At 37.2% G+C, this 25,692-nt stretch overlaps 1 protein-coding gene across 5 annotated transcripts in view; it reads right to left on the bottom strand.

Moving 5' to 3' along the window:
* RNGTT (RNA guanylyltransferase and 5'-phosphatase) overlaps positions 1–25,692 on the bottom strand; it is a 203,431-nt gene that overhangs the window by 21,468 nt on the left and 156,271 nt on the right. For 2 of the 5 annotated variants that reach the window (XM_081528556.1, XM_081528559.1), the window contains 2 exons: positions 23,693–23,759; positions 9,654–9,776 (listed from right to left, as the gene is read on the bottom strand). In XM_081528556.1, coding sequence (XP_081384682.1) covers positions 9,654–9,776; positions 23,693–23,759 — 190 coding nt within the window. Of the gene's footprint in view, positions 1–9,653; positions 9,777–23,692; positions 23,781–25,692 lie in introns of all 5 variants that reach the window. The other 3 variants (XM_081528557.1, XM_081528558.1, XR_014064965.1) reach the window with 2 other exon arrangements.

The raw sequence follows: 25,692 nt of genomic DNA, 5'->3' as shown, positions 1-25,692 counted from the left end.
GTATGTCCTCCATTAAAAATTTTGCATGCAAACATGCATGAAAAGTTCTGTACTTCTGAGCTGAAAACCAAACCAAACCAAAATTTTATAAACCCAACCTAATGACCTGATCCTATGGGTAATTAGTATATGCATCAATCATAGTTTTCTGAGCAGAAGTTCCTTTAAACCATGCTGCCACATAAAATTAGGCTTCTCCTTTGTGGCTGTGGTTACAATTTCCAGTGAAAGAAGAAATAGGATGTCAGCTATTGAGGAGAACTGAAGGGGGAAACAGGAAGGAGAAAATAAGCAAACACAATATCTACCATGCATTTTCATGTCAGATGGAAAACAAACATACAAAATAGTTAAGGCATCCCACTCTATCATATTCATTATAAACCAAAGTTTTCTGATTCCTAAAATATGAAAGATGATTATGCATCCACCCAGTATTTATCAATATTGTTTACAGCAGGAAAAAAGATGAATGTATCATTCCTTTTTGTATCAAATATACAAGTAGAAGCACTAGAAAAATACACAGTGTAAATATGCAAATTTTAAATAAGTAATTCATTTACATAGCTAAAGAGGAGAGTCAAAAAGCTAGTTTAAAACTCAAAATTCAAAAAACTATGATTATGGTATCTAGTACCATCACTTCATAGCAAATAGATGGGGAAACAGTGACAGACTTTATTTTCTTGGACTCCAAAATCACTGCAGATGGTAACTGCAGCCATGAAATTAAAAGATGCTTGCTCCTTGGAAGAAAAGCTATGACAAACCTAGACAGTGTATTAAAAAGCAGGGACATCACTTTGCTAACAAAGGTCCATATAGTCAAATCTGTGGTTTTTCCAGCAGTCATGTGTGGATGTGAGAGTTGGACTATAAAGAAAGCTGAGCTCCAAAGAATTGATGCTTTTGAACTGTGGTGCTGGAGAAGACTCCTGAGAGTCCCTTGGACAGCAAGGAGATCCAACCAGTCCATCCTAAAAGAAATCAACCCTGAATATTCATTGGAAGGACTGATGCTGAAGCTGAAGCTCCAGTACACTGGCCACATGATGGGAAGCACTGACTCATTGAAAAAGACCCTGCTGCTGGGAAAGACTGAGGGCAGGAGGAGAAGGGGATGACAGAGGACGAGATGGTTGGATGGCATCATAGACTCAATGGACAGGAGTATGAGCAAACTCTGGGAGATAGTGAACGACAGGAAAGCCTGGCACTGCAGTCCTTGGAGTCTCAAAGAGTCAGACACAACTTAGCGACTAAACAACAACAACTGACAGGAACTCAAACATCTTTATAAACATTAGCCCTTCACATTTTCACGAGCTAGTTTTACAAGATTCCTATTTTAAACAGTGACTTAGGACCCATGTAAATAAGGATAAATTCAAAATAGTTTCTGCTTTCCTGTCTGCCACTCAAAAGTGAGCCTACATTTCTTTCTTAAAATAATTTTCCATGTATTTTCCATAATAAATCTTAAGTAAGATCTCCATAAAAATTTCCTATAGAGAACAGACTTACGGACACTTTTTTTCTGTGTTTAGGGTGTGTGTGTGTGCATGTACACATTATGTACATGATAGGTATGTTTATGATGTGTGTATACATTTTTTTTCAGATTTTAAATATCAAATCCAGAGTTTTTAGAAAGTATGTAGCTAATATTTGGATATTAAAAAAAACAACCAAAACAGAGACGGAGTAATAAATCAAACCTTGCAACTGAGTCTAGGAACAGAGGTTCCTCTGTCATTTTTGAACCTTCCAAGGCCTAAAGATGAACAAATCTCAGCCCTCAATTCCTCTGTCTGGGGCCACATCTAGCACCTGCCCTGCAGAATGAGGAGGAATGTCTCATCAGACCACTGTCTGTCACATGAGCACTGCTGAGCTTCTCGGAGCAGATTCAATGCTTTCAAGAAAGACAGTATGGTTGCAGCATCTCCCAGACCTGCCTTATTCTGAATTCAGCTCATTAAGGAAGGCTGTTCTAAAGAAATTCCAGTTTATTATTGCCAGTGAATACATGACCCCTTGGTAAACTAGATCAAATTCATAACGAAGGGCAGACATATGCTACCAAGAGGCCACAGACTGTGTTTACAAAATTCAGAGAGCTAGTCATGGAAGGTTTCAAGCTTACTTTCTCCTGACTCCAAAGCTCTTAACCGTGTGATCTGAATAGAATTCTCAAAGCATTTATTTTATATGACTTTGAATGTGTTCACCTTCCTTTTATAAATCCTTAAAGTAAAAAAACCTCATAAATGACTGCCTTTTAATTTTGGTTAAAAAGAAACTAGAAAACCAGACATGATTTACTGAAAAAACATATTTTTAATTTAAAAAGCTGTTTTAAGACAAAGACAAGAACCCCAAATCTCATACTTAATCCTGAGTTCCTTCCAACATACCACACTACTTCTTTTTACTTCTTTAGTTAACCATATAGCATGCAATTTAAGGACAGTTTGGTACAGTATTTTCCTCACCTTGCTAGATATTTGAGACAATTTAGGAAAGAGTTCTATAAAAGAATATGAGGAACTGTGGATTAGGTAGAACTAGAAGAAACTCTTGGATTCTGGTGCTTTTGATACACGGGTGTTGTGCTACGCACTGCACAAGCATTAGGCTCTATGCTACGTCCCTCTATGCTGTTCAGTTTGTAAGCCACATAACCTGCAGCACAGTGCTTAGAATCTGCCAGATGGTTGCTGTTGGTCTGAATGAGTTAACCTATGTAAACCGTTTGGTACAGATATCAGGGACCGCGATTCTGTTTGCCTGCTTTCCTGTTATGTTCTGGGGTTATTCTGTACTCAACGTATGTGAGGAAAATATGATTATGTATTACATAAACAGAAGAATTCTTCTTCCATTCTATTTATGTTAACTTCCATGTTAAACAGGAAAATAAAACTAAATAAACTGAAGAAACTAAACCCCATGCAGTTCACCCTGACTTATTCAATATACGCTTCACTGAATATGCTTTATATAGCATATATATGTGGCGGTGGTAGTGGTAGTGGTTGAGTTGCTAAGTCATGTCTGACTCTTTGTGACCCCATGGACTGTAGCCCACCAGGCTCCTCTGTCCATGCAATTTCCCAGGCAAGAATACTAGAGTGGGTAGCCATTCCCTCCTCCAGAGGATCTTCCTGATCCAGGAATCAAATCTGCGTTTCCTGCATTGAAGGCAGTCTCCTCCATCACAAGCATTTTCTCCACTGCTGAGCCACCAGGGAAGCCCCCTTATAGCATATATATATGCTATACTTTTATATAGTATAAAAATATTAATGGTACTAGAGGAAGGCAAATACTTGACTATTAGGTTTACTTTTATTCTATTGTCAATTCGAATTGGAAAAGGCTGGCTTTTCCATGAGGTTATTTATAAATTAAAACTAAAGCCATAACTGGCTTTGAAACAACACCTTGAGTTCAAAATCAAAATGTCTCCTGAAGTTAGACCCTGCAGCACAGATGGGAACTCCTAAGCACAGTCACATGCTCTAGTTTTTCACGAGAGGTGTATCAGGTTTCCAATATTCAAGAAACAGACCTGTGGTGTTAGTTATGTACTCACGTAGTTTCACATGTCAAAGTTCTTCACATGAAGGAAAAAGTCAAAAGAAAGTATATCAGAAGACCCTAATGATCTGGATCCCAAAGTTGATAAAAGACTAAAGCCCCTATTTGTAATGACTCGCTACAAGCTTTAGAGATGAAGTGATGTGGGGGTAGAAGGAAACATCATTTTCTAAAATGACTTTTATAAGCCTGATGCAAGATGCTTTATCCACACCATTCTACAGAATTAGGCAATAACTCTAAGGAGGAGACACTGTCATTCCTATCCGATAGATGAGAAACCAAGGTACATACACCGGATGAGAATCCCACCAGATTCGTCTAGTTCACGAGTCTATCCTACGGTTCAGCGATTGGTTTGCTTTTCAGTTGAATGGCAAATCATCCTTGTGCATTTCAATAGATTCATGAAAAAATTTCCATAAAGATTTCTAAAATGTAATTATGAAAATTAATCCCATACCCCATAAATGGCATAAACATGTCTCACACACCAGCCTGCCACATTTCTCACAATTAAATCTCAGCAAAAAAAAAAAAGAGCTAAAACAAGCTAAAAAACTGAAGGGTTCTATTCTTTTTGATAAGATATATCTTTTTCCTAATCTTCCAGATTTCTCTATTGGTTACATAGCATAAGCAATTTTCTCACAGGAAATCTCTTGTATTTATAGCAAGCTAATTACTCTCTAGAAGTGATTGTCATATGTATGTGGATGGTTTTGGATTCAATTTTGTCAATAGCTGGGAAATTAATTCATGTCTCATCCCATGCAAGCCTTATGTTTTAAGAGATTAAAAACCACTGCAAAGATTGATTACCAGGGAATTTCTGAAGACTACCCTTAATTTCAGTTCAGTTCAGTCGCTCAGTCGTGTCCGACTCTTTGCGACCCCATGAACTGCAGCACGCCAGGCCTCCCTGTCCATCACCAACTCCCAATCTACTTCCTTGTGGGTGATACAATCTAAGAGACTGTTTGCTATTGTCTATGCTATGCAGCTCAATGTTCCATCTAATTGTGAGGGGAAATATCTGTTTATTAAAAATAACACCTTTATGCTTTGAAGTTTAAATTTAAAAAAAAGTTTACAGTTTAATAAATGTACTACATTGACACAAAGACAAAAGATTCCAGCCAATAAAATGCTTACTAATCTTATATACCAAAAGCTACAATATGCTATTTACTACACAATGACTGTTTTCTCTCAAGAGAGAAATATAAGCAACATTTTGCAAACTTCATCTTGTTGAAATACATTCCTGTCTGCTGAGCTTCTTATTTTGTACCAGCAAAAGTGAAATATACCACTTTTGCTACTGTCACACAAAAACTATTTAAATGATTACCAATTTTGACTCTTGCTCTAATTTTTTTTAGCTGCATGCAGTAACACACTTTCAAAAAATGATGTCAGGGATGTCTCTTTACTATAGCAAAATATTAAAATAGATAATTGGTGTTATCAATGTATGGTGCACCCCTGAAGAATAATATGGAGAACATCTTTTTAGAAGAGGTGACATCTACTTCTTTATTTCTTTATATTGAGTCCCTCTAAAGCACATGATACCATCATTATAAAGGCCGCTAGCAGTTATGAGGGTTTTGTATAAGTAACCTTAAAAAGTTTAATAGGTTTCCAGGACCATTCATTAACATTCAGACCACCTACTATTCATCTACTTCAGTGGGTGGGATACATACTTTCTCAATTCAAACATGGAAAGTTTCAGTGGCAAGTAAAGATCTACATATGCAAAATCTTAAGTTAAATAAAAATACAGGAAAATAAAAGATTTCATAGACAGTATAAGATTATTTGCCAAGTACGTGACACAGATCATATACTATTTCCAGAAAGAAAGGACTGTTCCTTATCAGAAATGGGCTCATACTTCCCTTACTGTTCTCACTGTATATTCTTATGGCAACCCACTCGAGTATACTTGTCTGGTAAATCCCATGGACAGAGTAGCCTGGCAGGCCACAGTCCAGAAAGGTCACAGAGAGTCAGACACGACCGAATGACTGAGCACAGCACACATACACACCTTAAGTTCTTGAAAAGGCAGATTTTTTAATTTTTCATTTCTGAATCCCATCACAGTACTGAAAGACACCCAGCACTTGGCACAAGCTCAACTGATGTTTATTTGAACATCTGAATAAATCAATGACTGAAGACAATGACAAAGGTGGTGAAGACAACAGACTCAGGGCCAGGCAATGTTCTAGGTGCCTTGTGTGCATTAACTAATTTACTGTTAGTTTTTTCTTGGTATTACCATTAAGAGACCAGCTTGCCCCCACTCATGTAACTCCTTCATGCCCTTCAATTTTGGGCTTAAATTTGACTTCTTTAGGGAGGTCTTCCCAACTCACTAGAAAAAGATACAAACCCTTGCCCTCTATCCAAATAACCCTTTATCTTTCCTATCATTATAGTCATCACTCCTGAAGACCTGATTCAGTCAGCAGTCTGGTACATTACACAGTAAACTTCACCAAGGCAGGGACCAAGTCAGTCTTATTCACTGCTCTGATCCCAGTGTCTCTCCAAGAACTTGGCACATAATGGGTACCTAATAAATGTAAGTTTAATGACTGAGTGATGCAGGTAGTCATTAAATGTTCATATCAAAAGTAACAAAAAAAAAGCAAATCTGAGATGATTTGAAAGAGTCAATATAACTGTCCAGGAGGCATCTGAAGATTCAAAACTGTGGTTTAAGAGAAGAATGAGAGTGATCAGGAGGCCACTGCTCCATGGCTATAAATGACCACATAAAACTGTGGCATTCTGGATGACTCATTTCTGAATACATATTATTTGTATATTCAGGAGAACCCAGCATCTTATGTTTAAGTTGTAAGCCCCCAAAAGAAAAATCAGAAAGGGGCCTTATCAATTGTAAAATTAATTAAGATGAAACCATTCTTCAAGAGGCTCCTCTTAATAAGAATATAGTGCCATTATATAGTGCCATTATAAGTGCCTGGAACCTGCCATTAGCATATTTCTAGTTTGGTAGAAAAGTTTCCAGTTTATATTGAAGCTATCCTGTGTGTTTTCTTTGAAATGACCACGGTGAAGCTGAACTACACTTGACACCATGATTATATACCAGAAGCACTCAGCCAGCAGAGTTGAGCTTTGCATTGTAGAGATGAGGGAAGCATCTAAATCTGCAGATGTACCTAAAAGAGGTGTGTGGATTATAAACCACACTGCACTACTGCCGCAACAACAAATATGAAAACTCCTGCAAAGCACTGACTGACAGGAGAAAAGAAAGCAGAATTGGTTCAGTCACTTTGCTTGAGAAACTTGAAGATACACATGTGTTTTGGGAAAAGTATTGTTAAGTTCCAAACCTGTTTTACATCACTTGGGGTGGCTGTGAGTAGTGGTGACAGAGACATCAACGACTGCCACCGTGAGGAAAAGAGACGATGAGGAAAGGCAGCAGTGGGCTCACTGAAGAAAAGAAACCACTGCAGATAAAAGAATGTCATTTCTGAGCAGAGCTGCTGACGCTTTCTGACTTCTTGGCTGTATTCACACTTATACAACCAGTAAGCAAAACTACATTCAAATGTTTAGGATCATGAGAGCAGTATACATAATTAAAAGAAGAAAAGGGTAAGTTTGCAGGCCGTTCTAGCGAACAAAATGTTACAGTAGTGCAGTACTGTCTTGAGGCAAACACAGCAGAATTAACACCTTATTAAAAAAAGAAAAAATATGAATGCAATAACAATGAATGAAAGTACCACACTTTTCTAGGAGGATGTCTAGACACCTTTAGCCCCACTGGTCAAAGCTTATGGATGTATATAATTGGGTGCAAATTAAGGTTATTGATTTAACAAGTTTAGCTCCTAATGTTCCCTAGAAAACTTGGCACTTTTTAAGTTACTGACAGATTAAAAAAAAAAAAGCAGCAAGAAAGGAACTGCCAGAATTTGAGAAATAATAGTTGACAGCAAATTACCAACCCCAAAACACCATCATCCTGGGCCACTTTCTGAAGCAATAATTGGTTTAAGATGGTTTGGGCTTCCCAGGTGGCGCTAGTGGTAAAGAATTCACCTGCCAATGCAGGAGACATAAGAAATGCAGGCTCAATCCCTGGGTCAGGAAGATGCCCTGGAGGAAGGCATGGCAACCCACTCCAGTATTCTCTCTTGCCTAGAAAATCCCATGGACAGAGGAGCCTGGCCGGCTACAGTCCATACGGTCACAAAGAGTCAGACATGACTGAAGCGACTTCGCACGCAGCACATGCAACTGGTTTAAGAGGGATTAACAATCCCTGAGGCTATCACTTTATTAAAGCATAGGCAAATAACCCAAGATGATACTCAAAATAAAAGTTATGTCAATTAAAGAACACTTTAAGGAGATAGAGATACTTTCAATGTATCAAAGGGGAAAAATTAACATAAATGCTTGCTTAGAAAAGCTACACAGGAAAATTTTCATTAAATGATGAAGATATTGGGTAACCGAACTCTTCATTGTCTTGCATTTTATAGAGCTTCCTCTATTCAATGCACAGTTGTGTGAGTTGACTCCCTTGGAATACATGATCAACATCTCCAATGGAAAATTTAAATTAGCAATATTTTCACAAAAACAGTGCTGTAAAGAACAAAGAGACTGGGCTTAGGGAGTCAGGAGAACCTGAGTTCTGATCCCAATTACAATGTATCATTTACTGGTTGCATGACCCCAGGTTAAGTTATTTAACCTCTCTGTGTCTTGATTTTCTCATCTGTAAATAGAAATAGTATTTACTTTATAAGACTTATAAACATTAGGAGGTATAATACATCCTGTGCATATAATATTATCTGCTGAATAAAAACGGTTTCTTTTGCTCTTCATAAAAATACCTTATTTTTTTTTCTATTCCTAGTACAAGCATATGCTAGCATTCCATTTATGCCAGAGCTGTTTTTGTATATTATCACTGATCTTCACAAAAATATTTAATTTTAAAAATAATGTCAAAGGTTGTTATTTCCAAAAGAAAGAATATATATATAATCAGAAATACGCAAATTCTACTACTGGGTAGTATATCACTAGAGTTCAGGTTTCTGCTTCCAGATTACTGTGTAGAAACATTGAAGGAAATGTTTAATGAAAATGGTGCACTAGAGGAGCTAGATTTTTAGACTTATTTGTGTATTATTTGTAAACAATTATTTAACTCAATAACCCAGTGTAGATGCTATGTTTTTAAAGTCAAAATCTTGAAGATAACTCTCTAAGTAAGTTGTGAATGCAATAACAAAGGGTAATTATCACCTTCTGTGGAGAAAAAGGTATTATGAACTGATTTCCTTCTCACAATAAAAATCTGCATTGAACAAACCTAAAGCAATCAATCAGTTGTCTTCCAGAATACAGTCCCCCCTGTGAAAACTGTCTAACAGACTCAGGTTTAATCTTAACTTCTCAAGACACACAAAAGGAGATGAAGGTAACTGAAAAAACAACTATGGAAAGGCAAGATCTTCCGTGTCCTGAACTGTCAGATTCAAAAGTATAATCAGTCACATTAAGAAAGGGTCTCTAGAGCATTCACTTCCTGTCACAAATAGTAGTTCCACTTGAGCAGGAAGAGAATGACGGAAAAAAAAACAAATAGAAACATTAACTTGAACTATTTTTATATTAGTTCCACTTCAAATAATGTGAAGAAGATATAAAAATATTTTACTACCTGACAGTTATGACTTTAGGAACCCAGGACCCTTCTGTTATTGGCCATGACAGTGAGCATTATTGTTAGTTACTTTAGCTGGGCCTAAAGAAGCCATCTGAAATACTCATGTGAATCACCAAGAAAATGTCAGTTCTTGATGGTGAGGTTGGTTCTCACCTAAAATTTTCATGTTTCTCTAAAAAAGTATTGGGTCCCCCAGCCCAGTTCCAAATTAAAACTTCTTAAAATGGTCTGTATAGTTTCACTGATAGTGTGGCTGTTTTTTATTTCTGTTTTTTTAATTCTCTTAACACTGATTTACCTCTTCAACCCTGTCTCGGATTATGTTCTTAAATAAACTTCTGCTCTTACACTCAAGGCAAAACTTTTGCAGCTCCACTCCACGTTCTGTGTCCTCTGTTTCCTTAAAACACCTGTCATCCTCCTATTCTTACAGGAAACAGAGAAAGACAAAGTCTCAATCTCTCTCTCACACACACACTATTATACACAGTTCTTATTTACTTTATAAATCTCACTTTAACTGCCCCAGCCCACAGTTCTGCCTCAACTTTTGATATTTATAGCTAAGTTCAAGCAAACACATCACTTCTTACCTTTCATTATTTATCTTTTTACAAAGAGATTCCTTTCCATCTCACCAACCAGACTATTAATAGGTCGGGGGCAGATAAAATATTTTTTAAGTTTTATTGTATTTTTTAATTGAAGTATGGTTGATTTACAATGTTGTGCTAGTTTCAGGTGTACAGCAAAGTGATTCATTCATTTATATATATATATATAGTTTTCTCAGATTCTTTTCCTTTATAGGCTATTACAAAACATTGATAAAATATTAATCTTTATATCCTTGCCTTCACCAAAATACCTGTACACATATACCTAATCAATGCTGCTTTTTGATTAGCAGGTAAATTCTGTGATACGGAACGGATAAGAGAATAGTATGTATAGTCAAAGGGATAGAGAACTGTCAGCATTAGAGGGATGTGGGAGGTAGCAGGAATGAGGGGACAAGAGTATGGGAAAGCCCGATGGAATTTACCTTTGCTACAGTGGGCAACAGGAAGCCATTCTTGGTGATGACTTAAAAACAAACAACAAAAAAAGCAAACTAGTATGTAAGGTTCTCAAGGCCCAAAACAGGTCACTGAATTTATGCCAGAGAGCATCAAGATGCCTACAATAGAAACTATCAAAGAGTAGGAGGTTTGGAGGAAGAAAGTGACATGGCTCTACCTCAAGTCACTCAGAAGAGGTGACCATTAGTTAACCGCCAACATGACTGAGTGAAGCAGAGGCCTGGCCCTGAAGGAGGCAGATCTATTAAGGACATCTGTGACTCCACCAAGAATGCTGCTGCTGCTGCTGCTAAGTTGCTTCAGTCGTGTCCGACTCTGTGCGACCCCATAGATGGCAGCCCACCAGGCTCTGCCATCCCTGGGATTCTCCAGGCAAGAATACTGGAGTGGGCTGCCATTTCCTTCTCCAGTGCATGAAAGGGAAAAGTGAAAGTGAAGTCGCTCAGTCGTCCGACTCTTAGCGACCCCATGGACTGTAGCCTACCAGGCTCCTCCGTCCATGGGATTTTCCAGGCAAGAGTACTGGAGTGGAGTGCCATTGCCTTCTCCCCACCAAGAATGAGAAGAATTCAAAAGAAGAGACATGTCTTCACTTTTTCTCCCATTTTCCATAATTGCATTGATTTAATAAATCACAAAGGCTTTTGAAAATTCTCCACAGACTCAAGATTTTATTCATTATGGATAAGAAGCCCTATGAGGGCATGGGAGTCTAAATTCTTTTAACAGGATAAAGAGAATGGAATAATTCATCACTGTTAGTAACTTACTCCACCAATACAATGTCTGCCTTTTCCTTGCACGGCCCCATATCACTCCAGAAAACTCCACTTTGTGACACTTCATGACCTATATCATATGCATGTTGCCTTATTTCATTCATCCTTTGGCTAAATCATAACCACCCTGAGAACACCTCTCTGCTTATTTTCACTGTCACTGCTTTCTACATCATTCAATTACCCTTGTGCTATGCAACCAACCTACTCATCCTGAAACTTAGAAAACATCTGTTCCTTCTCTGCAATTCTGCTCTAGTTCCTTCTGTGGCTAAAATCAGCCCTGAGTCATCAAAATTCCTCCAAGATACACTGATCTTGAAAAACATTAAAATGCTTTAATTCCAGCTATGCTCACAAAGCATACTCAACTTTGAGTCAGAAAATGAGAAACTGTTTTCCACTGTATTTAGCAAAACTGTCACACCCGGTGGAAAAAAAATCTTGCAAAGGAGGTACTAACTTTTTCTTTCTGAGCTAATCAAAGCACACAAAATGCTCAGGTGATTTGTTTATATACCTGATTTCTTCCCAGCTGGTTCGTAAAGAAATAGATTGCTAGAGACTATTTCAAATTAATAACTGTATAATACTTTCACCCAAATCTCTTGGATATTAAGAAGTAATAAAGACAAAATAGAAAGCATTTGCTACAAAAGAAAAACAACAAGGAAGGTGAGCCTCTCTAAAGCCTTTTTAAAAAGTCATGGCCAAGGAGAAATATATGACACAATAAACTCCAAAACAGATGCTTTGGGAACAAAAAGGAAAATACTCCACAACTAGATCAGAAGATATTGTAATTAGAAGCCTTTTAATATCTTAGCAATTCACAAGTGTTCTCAATACAAGACTCTCAGCTTTTACTACTTACAACTAATGAGCATAAACACTTAACAATGACTGAATAGGTAGCAGAGGTAAGATTGTAACTGTGCTCTTTATACTCCCATCTCTTTATATGTAAATAAACCACAATGACTCCATCTTGATCCTTGTGGTAGAATCCCATTTCCTCTGGTCAAGTAATTTAGTCTAATCTGGGTCTTAACTGGTATTATACCAATTACAGGGATAATTCTGGCCTGCTGTACAAGCAAAACTCAGAAGGGTTTCAAGAAATAGAATAATATACTATATATAATGCAACATAAAGAGTAATTAGCATACTACATAGCACCCACTAAAATAATACTCCATAGGACACAATATAATATAAACTATCTGTTGTCTTCTATGTCTTCCTGATCTGTAAAACTGAAAATGCTAAAAGTACCTACACTTTACAGGCTGTCTGAGAATTAATTAGAGTAGTGCCTGACACTTGGTGCTCAATAAATGTTGGTTATGATTTTTATTTGCTCGATAACAGTACTAACTGAACTAGCTGTTTATGCTTTTGGTTTTAAACAAATATATTACCCTGTTTTCCTTCTTTGTGTTAGAAAGTTTTCAAATACTGACAAAGCATTAAAAAAAAGATTAGATATCCAAAGGGAGAAACATGGTTGTAACATTTGATAAAATGCAAAAAAAAGAAAAAGATACATTAGAGGTACATTTAATTTAAATATTCTTCAATACATTTGTTTTTCAAAGTTTCAGCCTCCTTTGTCTAAAAAAATGTTTTATACAAAATGAATTTTCCACTAGACAACCACTTTTATTAGTTAAAACCTAGAAAGTCAAATCTGATTCTAAAATATTGCAACCTATTGAGAAGAAATTTTGGATAGCCAAATAATCTAGAATGTCATTTTATGTGTCTATCTACAAACATTCTATATGGATTAATTTTTTTAAAGATATATGATGTGTGTTCTATATTGTGAACACACAACAGAACAGTATCACAGTATTGTTCTGATATTGTGACTATTATCAGACTTGAATCTTAGCAGAAAACGATTAAAAGTACTTTAGTACTAGAAAGAATATATTATTTCAGCAGATGAGATATTACTTGTGAAGCTATTTCCTTGTAGCATTAATGTTATGATCTGGTGACACTGTTGAAAGAATCCAAATGGTATCATATTTACAACGTTCAATTTTTAATAGTTTCTCCAAACCTTACATTTCATTTAGTATAGTTTCTGAATTTTCTGAACTACAAGCTTGTCATTTTTACTTACTGGCAAATAATTCTAATAAGCAAATGAAATCTGGAGACGTGAAGAAAACAAATATGTAGCTCACTATTTAGAAAAAACTATTTAAAGAGATACTTGGATTTATTTGACCGCATCTTTAAATACCTGTTTAAGACAAAGAAAACCCTCCTACCCACATCTTATAATATCTACTTCTGACAAAATATCATTTACTACAGTAATCTCAAATTCCTGAAGGTGCTCAAGGTAGTAACTTTAATAGTGCTGATTACAAATCATTGGCAACATTAATGGATTTGTATTATCTAGGCTCAGAGCTTCATAGTTTGTTACTTGAAGAGTCAACAAAGAAAACACCAAACTGGAGTGTTCCTAACTGCCTGAATCACAGCCATGTAACTCTTGATATGGTCTTTATTGCTACCTCTGCCTTGGCAGGGGGGGATAGAGGATTACTGAAACTTAGGCAAGAGGACAAGCAAATATGCCTTCCCAATTGGCTACTTACTGGAGAATTCTTTTTCTCTTTTTGTGGGAAGAAAATAAAATATATAACTTTCAGAAGTCTATCATATAATCTAGATCAGAAACCATGGCATTTGTTAGAACTATGACCTCAGCAATAGTCACTTTAGATATGATCTTTTATTTACATGGTTATCAGTGCTTTTGAAATTCTTTTTAGAAGTAAAATATTCATAGGGAAAAAACCCAACAGGTTAAGAAACACTGTGTTATTTCCTTTCACCAAAATAGGATGTCTGCTGCATTATGAATACCTAAATACATGATACCATTTTCTTTTCTGAGAACATTTCAAAATTAAAAAAAAAATTGCTTCGTCTTTTTCTCTCTAAACCACATTTGTAATAAGAGTCACATTGATATGACAAATCTGGTTTTAAAAAAAAAAACTAGAATATGCTAAAATGACTTCTAATATTTTTCTATAAAGTGTCTAACTCAAGAGAGATTGAAAGTAAACTGGAATTTCCAGCTAAGAAAAATGCTAACTTTCTTAATTGGAAAATAATTTGAGGACTATTTTTAAAACGTTCTCAGAATAATGTATTCATGACATCTACATTTCAAATAAAGCTACCATATTAATAATAATTTACAACCACAATCTTAAATTAGAAAAATTAATTTATATTGCCTCAAAGACATCCCAACTCAAGATACAACAAAAATCAGAAAATAAAGTTTTAAGGCAGTAAATATATATGCAACTAGAACCAAAGTTTTAAATACTTTGATGAACTTCATGGTAGGTGATTAAAAAACAAAAAAATTTACACAACAACCAAATAAAACACAAGTTCATAGATACAGAGATGAGATTAGTCATTGCCACAGGCAGTGGGTGAGGTGGGAAAAATAGATGAAAGGCCTTAAAAGGTACAAACCTCCAATTATAAGGGAGATAAGTTCTGGTGATGTAATCTAACAGCATGGTCGGTCAGTCAGCGCTCAGTTGTGTCCAACTCTTTGCGACCCCATTGACTATACAGCATGCCAGGCTTCCCTGTCCATCACAGCACGGTGACTATAGTTAATAATGTGTATGCATGTGTGCTAAGTAGCGTCAGTTGTGTCCGACTCTGTGACCCTGTGGATTGTAGCCTGCCAAGCTCCTCTGTCCATGGGATTCTCTAGGCAAAAACACTGGAGTAGCTTGCCATGTCCTTCTCCAGGGGATCTTCCCAACCCAGGGATTGTACCTACCTCTCTTAAGTCTCCTGCACTGGCAGGCAGATTCTTTACTACTAGCGCCACCTGGGAAGCCCACAGTTAATAATACCATATTGCATATTTGAAAGTTACACCATATTGTATATTACCTGAAAATTGCTAAAGAGTAAGGGCTTCCCAGGTGGCCCAGTGGTGAAGAAACCACCAGCCAATGCAAGAGACGTAGAAGATATGGGTTTGATCCCTGGATTATGAAGATCCCCTGGAGAAGGAAATGGCAACCCACTCCAGTATTCTTGCCTGAGAAATCCCATAGACAGAGGAGGCTGGCAGGCTAGTCCATGGGGTCATAAAAGAGTCAGACATGACTGAGAGACTAAACATACATACACAAGGTGATGTATATTAAGTAGACTGACTGTAATGATCATTTGCCACGTATACAATATCAGATCATTACACTGTATATCTGAAACTAATATTATGTTATATATCAACTCTACCTTAGTAATAATATAAAAAAAATACTTGGTTTTCTAGGCATTCTTCAATAATACTGTTAACAAATATTTATTTAGTGCTTTTACATCTTAGGCACTAGGTTAACTGTTGAGGATACAGAAGTACACAAGACACAGTCCAGCCCTATGGAATCCAAATTCTTATAGGTAAGTTTTTTAAGGACATGAAGGTAAGAATACTGAAACTAAGACATGTATGACTACAGGCCTGAAGTGTTACTCAATCCTGGCAATAACATAGCCAAAATGGCCTTGGTAAAAATGGCAGGAAAACTAGTTATTGAATACATTTTGGAACCCTAAGTCTGCAGTTTCTATATGACTTGTTGGTAACAATGCATGATTTTAAACATCCAGAAAGTTGTAATATGGACTCACACAGAGCCCAGCAAGGGCCATGAAGCACTCTGGTAGCAAGTACACAAGATAAAATGCTGTCAGAGACTTAATAGCTATTGCACAGAAGTAGAGAGACTTTTGGCTTTTACAACAGTTAGTGCGTTTTGTTTTTTTTTTTAAAGCTTCTTTCACTTTTTGAATCCGCTTTCAACAAAGAAATATTCATGCCTGCTCTGATTACGGCAATATGAGACACTGAAAATTTATCTCTCTGCTCACAGTGCAATAGAAAACTTATTCAATGAATATGGCACACAAATCCACAAATCTAGATATGCTTCCACTGCTTTCTCTCAATTTCTTACTCATCTGTTTCTTTCTGTTTGTTAATCTAGGAGGAGCTTAACTTAATTTCTTTATCTTCAAAATACATTAAATCATTTGAAAGACTGAGTAGGTGTGGAAGGTTCTCTTTTGCTCTTGAGAATTACGGTTTTGTTGAAACAGAAAGAAGCTTTCCTTGGCTCCATAAAACACCTTAACTCCATTCTCAATAATCTTTTCCTAGGCTCTCTTCCTCCCTCTCCCCAGCAACCATGATGTCCCCTCCAAAGCCAGGCCAAGGGCTAGCATCAACTCAGGGGCAGGTAAGCTCTTCCACTCTCCTATATTGCATCAACGTGGCAGATGGCAGCATTAGCTGGACAAGTCCTACCTCGCAGCAGTGCTGGTGAGTCGTGACCCATTTTCCAAGGAGAGAAGTTAACTGAGTGTGCCGAGACCTACATTTAAAAACTAAGTCAACAGAAAAATAAACAGAAGAGAATGGAAAATACAGTGGCTACATCACACTTCTTTTGGAACTTTGGTTTATGTTGTGTGTATATAAATGTGTGTATGTGTATGTGTACTGGAACTCAGTGACAATAACAGTCCTACAGGTTCACAGTGATACGTATAGAAGCCACGAAACCAGAATACTCAGTTCTACAGCCTGCATCTTTATCTGATGTAATACTTTAGCTACCTTAGAGATTGAAGAGTCTCAATATTAAATAATTCCCTTTAGTAAAAAAACATTGATCTAACAAAGCTAGTGGAGATGATGGAATTCCAGTTGAGCTATTTCAAATCCTAAAAGATGATGCTTTGAAAGTGTTCCATTCAGTATGCCAGCAAATTTGGAAAACTCAGCAGTGGTCACAGGACTGGAAAATGTCAATTTTCATTCTAATCCCAGAGAAAGGCAATGCTAAAGAATGTTCAAGCTACTGCACAATTGCACTCATCTCACACACTAGCAAAGTAATGCTTAAAATTTTCCAAGCTAGGCATCAACAGTACGTGAACTGTGAAACTTACAGATGCTCCAGCTGGACTTAGAAAAGGCAGAGGAACCAGAGATCAAATTGCCAACATCCACTGGATCACAGAAAATCAAAGAGGATTCCAGAAAAGCATCTACTTCTGCTGCACTGACTTTGCTAAAGCCTTCGACTGTGTAGATCACAAAACTGGAAAATTCTTCAAGAGATGGGAATACCAGACCACCTGACCTGCCTCCTGAGAAATCTGTATGCAAGTCAAGAAGCAACAGTTAGAACAGGACATGGAACAACAGACTGGTTCCAAATTGAGAAAGGAACATGTCAAGGCTGTATACTGTCACCTTGCTTATTTAAATTATACGCAGAGCACATCATGCGAAATGCGGGACTGGATGAAATACAAGCTAGAATCAAGACTGCAGGGAGAAATATCAATAACCTCAGATATGCAGATGACACCACCCTTATAGCAGAAAGTGAAGAGGAACTAAAGAACCTCTTGATGAAAGTGAAAGAGGAGAGTGAAAAAGTTGGCTTAAAATTCAACATTCAAAAAACGAAGATCACGACATCCGGTCCCATCACTTCATGGCAAATAGATGGGAAAACAATGGAAACAGTAACAGATTTTATTGTGTTGGGCTCCAAAATCACTGCAGATGGTGACTGCAGCCATGAAATTAAAAGATGCTTGCTTCTTGGAAGAAAAGCTATGACAAACCTAGACAGCCTATTAAAAAGCAGAGACATTATTTTACTGACAAAGGTCCGCATCATTAAAGCTATGGTTTTTCCAGCAGTCATGTATGGATGTGAGAGTTGCACTATAAAGAAAGCTGAGCACTGAAGAATTGATGCTTTTGAACTGTGATGTTGGAAAATACTCTTGAGAGTCCCTTTGACTGCAAGGAGATCAAACCAGTCAGTCCTATAGAAAATCAGTCCTGAATATTCATTGGAAGGACTGATGCTGAAGCTGAAACACCAATACTTTGGCCACCTGATGGGAAGAACTGACTCACTGGAAAAGACCCTGATGCTGGGAAAGATTGAAGCCAGGAGGAGAAGGGGACAACTGAGGATGAGATGGTTGGACGGTATCACTGACTCGATGGACCTGAGTGTGAGCAAGTTCCAGGAGTTGGTGATGGACAGGGAAGGCTGGCATGCTGCCATCCATGGGGTCACAAAGAGTCAGAGATGACTAAGCGACTGAACTGAACTGATTGATCTAGTGAGCCAAACATTTTCTAAAACACCATCAGTCAGTGAACAAACAGAATCCATTTTCTTAGCTTTTTCAGTATTCTCTAAGAGAGACCCCATCTCTTTTGGGGTCTTTTTTGCACCTACTGCATATGCATATGGATACAAACACCAATCCTGTATTTCCTGGGTTGTAAAGAGACTTTTAAAAATTGAAGCTCAGAAAGCTTAGAGTATGAGATTGTGACTAATGACACCCAGGCCCTCAGCAGGGACGGAACCGGGCATGAGGCAGAGAATAACTCAGCTGTACTGATTATAAAATAACTGCTTCAAGATAATGTTTATATTCCTTACTTTTCACATATGGCTGCTGCATGGAATTCATACTTAAAATACAGAAGACATCTTTCAGCTGTTCTGCGGTGTCAAAGTGGAAACTGTACGTGACTCAGCCTCACAGCTTCACACACTTCTTGGGCTGAAAGGACTGCAAGAGGCAACTAATATCAAGCCTGGTGGGGAGGGACAGGCCTGTGGCCTTGAGACTCTCCATAACAACCACTGAGTTTGATTAAAAGTGATGCTGACAGACTTCAATCTTTCTTTGTTTTATGGATTCTGGCTGCTAAGTGGAGCCTCCAGGACTAGAGCCCTATGAGAACAGCACTGAGATTTTTATCAGACTATAAAATGCTTTAGAAAACAACACTGAATAATAGGTATAAAATGTAAACTATAATTTAAACTTGACCATGTCTATAAAAATAAACTATGGATAACAGGATTATATATACACTGAACCAAGATAAAGGTATTATGCAAAGACATAGAGAAATAACCACCCCAAAAAGGTTCTGACAAGCTGAAAGCATATGAATAGGAATTAAGTAAAATTTTACTTTAATCAAAATGTTTCTTTTGAATTTCAAAGACTGAATATAACGATATAATGAAATCTATTTCTCACTTAAGAAAACCCTAAGTCACACACAACCCAGTACATTTAGAAACTTATCTTAATCTCAATGATGGTGACAGAAGTTAGTATTGGATGAAGGTGAAATGTACTTCATTTATAGCACTCAACAGTAGCTGTGGCTATGTGAGACAATTCTTTTCTTACCCTGTATTACAACTCATTATAAGATGATCAGTGTTTTATTTAGTTTATCATATTTTAGGATAAAATAAGAGAATAATCATGCGTGTTTAAAATCAAGTTCTTCAGATGGCAAATTTCCCATGAAAACTTAAGGACTAAGCTTCTTTGAGAAAAGAACCTTCCAATGACTTTTAGAAGATGTTAGGAGATACAAAAGGCAAAGTTGGAATAACTTCCTCTAAAAATAATGAAACCTGAAACTAGCATATAGAAGTACTGGTCTAAAACTACAATGAAGTTCCATGTTTGTACACATCTGTATCTAGGGTGTGAAGAAGGGAGGGAGAGAAAGACGGTTGTAACAATTCACATTATATACTAATAGTACCTACATCTATTGTCACCCTATAGCAAATTTCTGAACTCATTTAATACTTGTCCAAATATCTATCACCCTTTTTGTGTTTTTCTTTTTCTTTCTGATCTTTATAAATTGGAGCTCCTTTTTAGAAATACAACCATGAAATGTCTCTTTAACAAATATAACCTCTAACACCATGCCACTCACATTTAGTCTTGTCATGTTAGTGAAATGAGAATTCCTTTTCTTAAATATTCAAATGAACAAATTCCTATCTTGATTTATAAAAATTTCAACTAATATTCTGTTAAGAAAAGCAAAACCATTTCCATTTATTAAAGGTTATATCTGATATCTATGTCATATAATATAGTATCACTACATTTAAAGAGAGAAAAATACTGGTATTTCATGACCAAAAGAAGTCAGATACAAGGCAAGGGGCAGAGAAAGAAACTTAAATTTCTAGCCTAATCTCAAGCATTTAAACTATGATTTTTTTTATTGTTTTCCAATTAACTTGTAAGCATTCTACTTAGATAGGATCTATATAGCATCTTCATAAAAACCACAGGAATTATAAAAGAATCTCAATAATTAATGAGGATAAGAAATCCTTTCATAGCATATGAAAGAAACCTTTCCCATGGAAACATCAAAGGAAAAACATGCCCTAAAATAATGGACTTTTTTCTATTGAGTTGATTATCCAGGCATAAAGGGTTGACAAAGGATTGACCTCTGTCACTGGGCTTGACAGAAATGGCCTGAATAAAGAAAATGATATGTTAATGGATCAAGTGAGTGACGGAGGAATCACCCTCATACATACACTTATGTTTCTGAGATGACATGTAACATACACAGACACAAACACACACACACAAATTCTACCCTTACTTAAATGTATCACATAAGTCTCTCACTTTTTCATTATTTCAGTTCTAATAAGGGGAAAGAGGATTTTCCAAACCAGTGGATAGGAAAAAAAAGTCGGGCTTTTAGAAATGTTTCTGCTGAAACTTATCAGGATTCCTGGCTTTACTGTAGAATTTGGTGAACAGGATAGTGAGGGAGGTTTATGAAGAGACTCTTGCCAACTCCACTTGTGTTCCACGGATGTTAAAAATAGGAAAAAAAAAAGAAACAAAGTACCTGAATTCCTGTCATTACTTAGGGAATCAGAAACATTCAAGTGGGTTCAAGACTTAAGATCTTAACATGGACTTTTGAGAGTGTCTTAAGTTAAATTAAGGAAGGTATTTAAAGAAATGCTGATGCTATGGTAGCTAAATAAGGTATTTAATTTAATAATGTCAATAATGTGACTAACCTCCTCAGTATTACTTATCTTGTATGTCCTATTCAGGCTCAGTATACTCTGAAAAAAACCTTTGTTTTTCAAAGCATAAAAATATGTCATATACACAGGGGGAAAGGACTTTGAAAAGAACAAACTTGGAGGATTTACACTACCTGATTTCATGACTTATTCTAAAGCCACAAAAATCAAGACTGTGGTATTAGTGAAGGCATGCAGTATAGACACATGGGACTTCCCTTGTGGCTCAGCTGGTAAAGAATCTGCCTGCAATGCAGGAAATGCTGGTTTGATTCCTGGGTTGGGAAGATCCCCTGGAGGAGGGTAAGGCTACCCACTCCAGTGTTCTTGAGCTTCCTTGGTGGCTCAGATGGTAAAGAATCCACCTTCAATGCAGGAGACCTGGATTTGATCCCTGGGTTGGGAAGATCCCCTGGAGGAGAGCATGGCAACCCACTCCACTATTCTGGCCTGGAGAATTCCATGGACAGAGGAGTCTGGCGGGCTGCAGTCCATGGGGTCACAAAGAGCTGAACATGACTGACTAAGCACAGCACAGTATAGACACATAGGTCAACGGAACAGAATAAAGAGTTCTGAAATAGAGATTCACACACACACATATGGTGAACTGATTTTCAACTGAGATGCAAAGACACTTCAGTGGTGGAAAGGATAGTCTTTTTTAACAAATGGTTTTAGAACAACTGGATATTCTCATGTCAAAAAGGGTTGGGGTGTAGGAGGGACAATATTCCTCTTTACCTTGAACCTTGCATCACATACAAAAATTATTTCAATTAGATAATAAATCTAAATGTAAAACCCAGAACGATTCCAGAATGATACACAGAAGAAAAATCTTTCTGCCTCTGGGCTAGGCAAATGTTTCTTAGATCAATATTAAAAGCTGGAGCCATGAAAAAAGAGTAATAAACTGAATTCCATCAATACTAAGAATTTTTGCTCTTTGAGGATCTTGTTAAAAGAAATCCCATATCTGATAAAAGACTTACATTCAGAAGATACAAAGAATGCTCACAACTCAATAGTAAGAAAACAAACAAAAACAAAAAATGGCAAGTTTTTGAACACACACCTCACTAGAGATGTATAAATGGCAAATAGTACATGAAAAGATGCTCAACATTATTAGTCATTACATAAGAGCAAATTAAAACTATAACAAAATACTATATATCTACAAGTACGCCTAACTGAGAAAGACTGACCATACCAAATGTTGATGATGAAATGGAGGAACTGGCACTCACCCTGATGGTGGGAAAACACTTTGGTAGTTTCTTAAAAAGTTAAAACACAACTACCATTTAACTTGGGCTTCCCTCATAGCTCAGTTGGTAAAGAATCCGCCCGCAGTGCAGGAGACCCCAATTCGATTCCTGGGTCAGCAAGATCCACTGGAGAAGGGATAGGCTACCCACTCCAGTATTCTTCGGCTTCCCTTGTGGCTCAGCTGGTAAAGAATCCGCCCGCAATGAGGGTAGACCTGGGTTCGATCCCTGGGTTGGGAAGATCCCTGGAGAAGGGAAAGGCTACCCACTCCAGTATTCTGGCCTAGAGAATTCCATGGACTGACTATACAGTCCATGGGGTCGCAAAGAGTCGGACACGACCGAACCACTTTCACTTTCACCATTTAACTCAATCATTTTGGTGTTAGGTATTGACCCAAGAGAAATGAAAATATATGTCCACACAGAGACTTGTATACAAATGTTCACAGCAGCTTTATTTATAGCAGCCAAAAAGTAGAAACACCCCAAATGTCCCTCAATATGTAAAAGATAGAGAAATTGTGCTAAAACCATATAATGAAATATTACTCAGCAATAAAAAGGAATGAATTACTGAAGTGTAACAACATGGGTAAATCTCAAAATAATAACTGAATCAAAGAAGCCAAAAGAAAGAAATACAGTATGATTCCATTTAGATAAAATTCTGGCAAGTACAAATTAATCCATAGTGATTAGATCAGTGGTCACTTGGGAACTGGAGGAGAAAAAGGAAGGGGAGGAGGTGGGGGGAATTGAATGGGCACAAAGAAACTTTTAGGGGTGATGGATATGTTATTTGTCTTGACTGTGGTGATGGTTTCACAAGGGTAAGTGTAACTGGATGTCAAACTGTACAGTTTAAAAATGTATATTTTCTTACATGTCTATTATATACCTCAATAAAGCTGTCAAAAAACTCTACTGGCAAATAGGGTAATGAAGCTCTAAATTGTACTCTTCTTAACTAATCACTAAATTGTACTGGTCAAATTTATATGGGCAAGATTACTAAACTAACTGATTCACTGAAAAGCTGAAGTATTATTTCAGCAGAGATATATAAAAGCAAACAAAATTAATAATTCACATTCCCCAATATTTGTGATAGTTACTTGTAGGATTTTAGTGGGTTCTGGAAGAATGAACTGTATCTAAGAAAAAATGTTAGAAAGTGAACAATCATACCTTGATTTGTGCAAAGGGTCTTTCATAACCTCCAACATAGAGAAGGCCAATGTTCTGAGGAAGCAACCTACAAAGGAAAAGAAAAACACTGTTTATAAAATATTCTTCCTTAAATATAAGGTTGTATAACTATCAAAATTTGCATTATAAATACTTAATATGAAAAAATTAATATCTATGCAACTACGCTTGTCTTTTGCATGATGGAACAGTAACCAGCAAAGGAATAATTCTTATACTTCAGAAATGGTGGATAAACATTGAAAATGGCAACTTAAATGTAAAACAATCCAACAAATTAGTAATTCTAGCAAAATCACTCCATAGAAGAGAATTAAGCAATGCATAGATTTAAAAATCTGTAAGTTCAATCCAAGAAACACTCTGTGTTTCTATACCACACACTATGGAGACAATATTAATACAAACCTAAATAGTTCACTTCCAAAATCTAACAGGAAAACCAGACACACAAACAATTAACTACAACAAAAGGTAGTCTCTGATAAATGCTATTACAGAGGTATTTATCATTGCAAAGTAGTAGAGTGAGAGGTACTTGTTATGGAGGGAGCTGGAGAAGCCTGAATAGGTGGAATTAAGGCTTAACTCTGATGGGTGGGTAAGGCAAAGGGAAAATTTTATAAACTAAATCCTGAGAATGCAGAAGATTTGAGACAAAAAGGAAACAAGTATGGCTCAAGTAAGGGATAAGTTAGCTGGAGATGAAAACCCAAAGAAAGCTTAAAATGGGCCATGAAGAATGTCAGACTTCACATCTTTATTTCATAAGCAATATTTATTTTTTTGTACAAACAATAAGTGCACATAAAAGTGAAAAACCATCTAGAGGGTGGGGATAAACTGGCTACCTTTCCTGCATCCTTCCTTCCTATTTAAAGAGGTCTACCATTCTTGACTTCCAGGGGCTTTCCTAGTGGCTCAGCAGAAAAGAATCTGCCTGCAATGTAGGAGATGCAGGTTTGATCCCTGAGTGGGGAAGATCCCCTGGAGGAGGGCATGGCAACCCACTCCAGTATTCTTGCCTGGAGATTCCCATGGACAGAGGAGCCTGGCAGGCTACAGTCCCTGGGGTTGCAAAGAGTCAGACACGACTGTAGCAACTGTGCATGCACACATCATTCCAGACTACATGAAACATTATGAATAAGGAAATACCATCATTAGAAGCACGCTGTATCAGGGCTTCCCTGGTGGCTCAGTGGTCAAGAATCACCTGTCAAAGCAGGACACGTAAATCTGATCCCTGATCCAAGAAGATCCCACATGCTGTAAAGCAACTAAGCCTGTGCACCACAACTATTGAGCCTACGCTCTAGAGCCTGCGAGCTGAAACTGCTGAAGCCCATGTGCCCTAGAGCCTGTGTTCTGAACAAGAGAAGCCACCGCAATGAGAAGGCCACAAACTGCAACTAGAGAGTAGCCCCTGTTCACTGCAGAGTGAAAAAACCCTGTGCAGCAATGAAGACCCAGAAGAGCCAAAAATATAAAAAAATAAACATTAAAAAAAAAAAGACCTATATTTGCGGAGCATGTAGTCATGCAGGGTATGAGAAGCTCATAAGTAAAGTAGCTACTCTACGGTGTCTTACAACCATTGCCACCAGGTGACAGTGTGAGTAGCTGTGTTATTACTGGAGGGGAGAACATGCCAGCCTTGACATATGCCAGTCGTGTCCAACTCTTTGTGACCCCACAGACTGTAGCCTGTCAGGCTCCTCTGTCCATGGGGATTCTCCAGGCAAGAACTCTGGAGTGGGTTGCCATGCCCTCCTCCAGTGGATCTTGCCAACCCAGGATCTAGGCTCAAAGAACCTAGAAGAGAAGGGAAAAATTTTCCACCCCTACATTAACTTTCCATTAACTTGGTCTAGTAAGACTAACAGAGCACATTTTTAAAGCATCTTTGATTTTATGAATTAGGTAAACAGGTATTCCATCTCTCAGGAATATCCTCTGTTCCCTACATTCTTTAAAAG

Source organism: Giraffa tippelskirchi, chromosome 9 (genome assembly GCF_054371585.1).
Source record: "Giraffa tippelskirchi isolate mGirTip1 chromosome 9, T2T-mGirTip1v1.2.pri, whole genome shotgun sequence".
Lineage (NCBI taxonomy): Eukaryota > Metazoa > Chordata > Mammalia > Artiodactyla > Giraffidae > Giraffa > Giraffa tippelskirchi.
The sequence above is the reverse complement of the archived record's forward strand: the minus strand, read 5'-3'. Positions and strand labels throughout refer to the sequence as shown.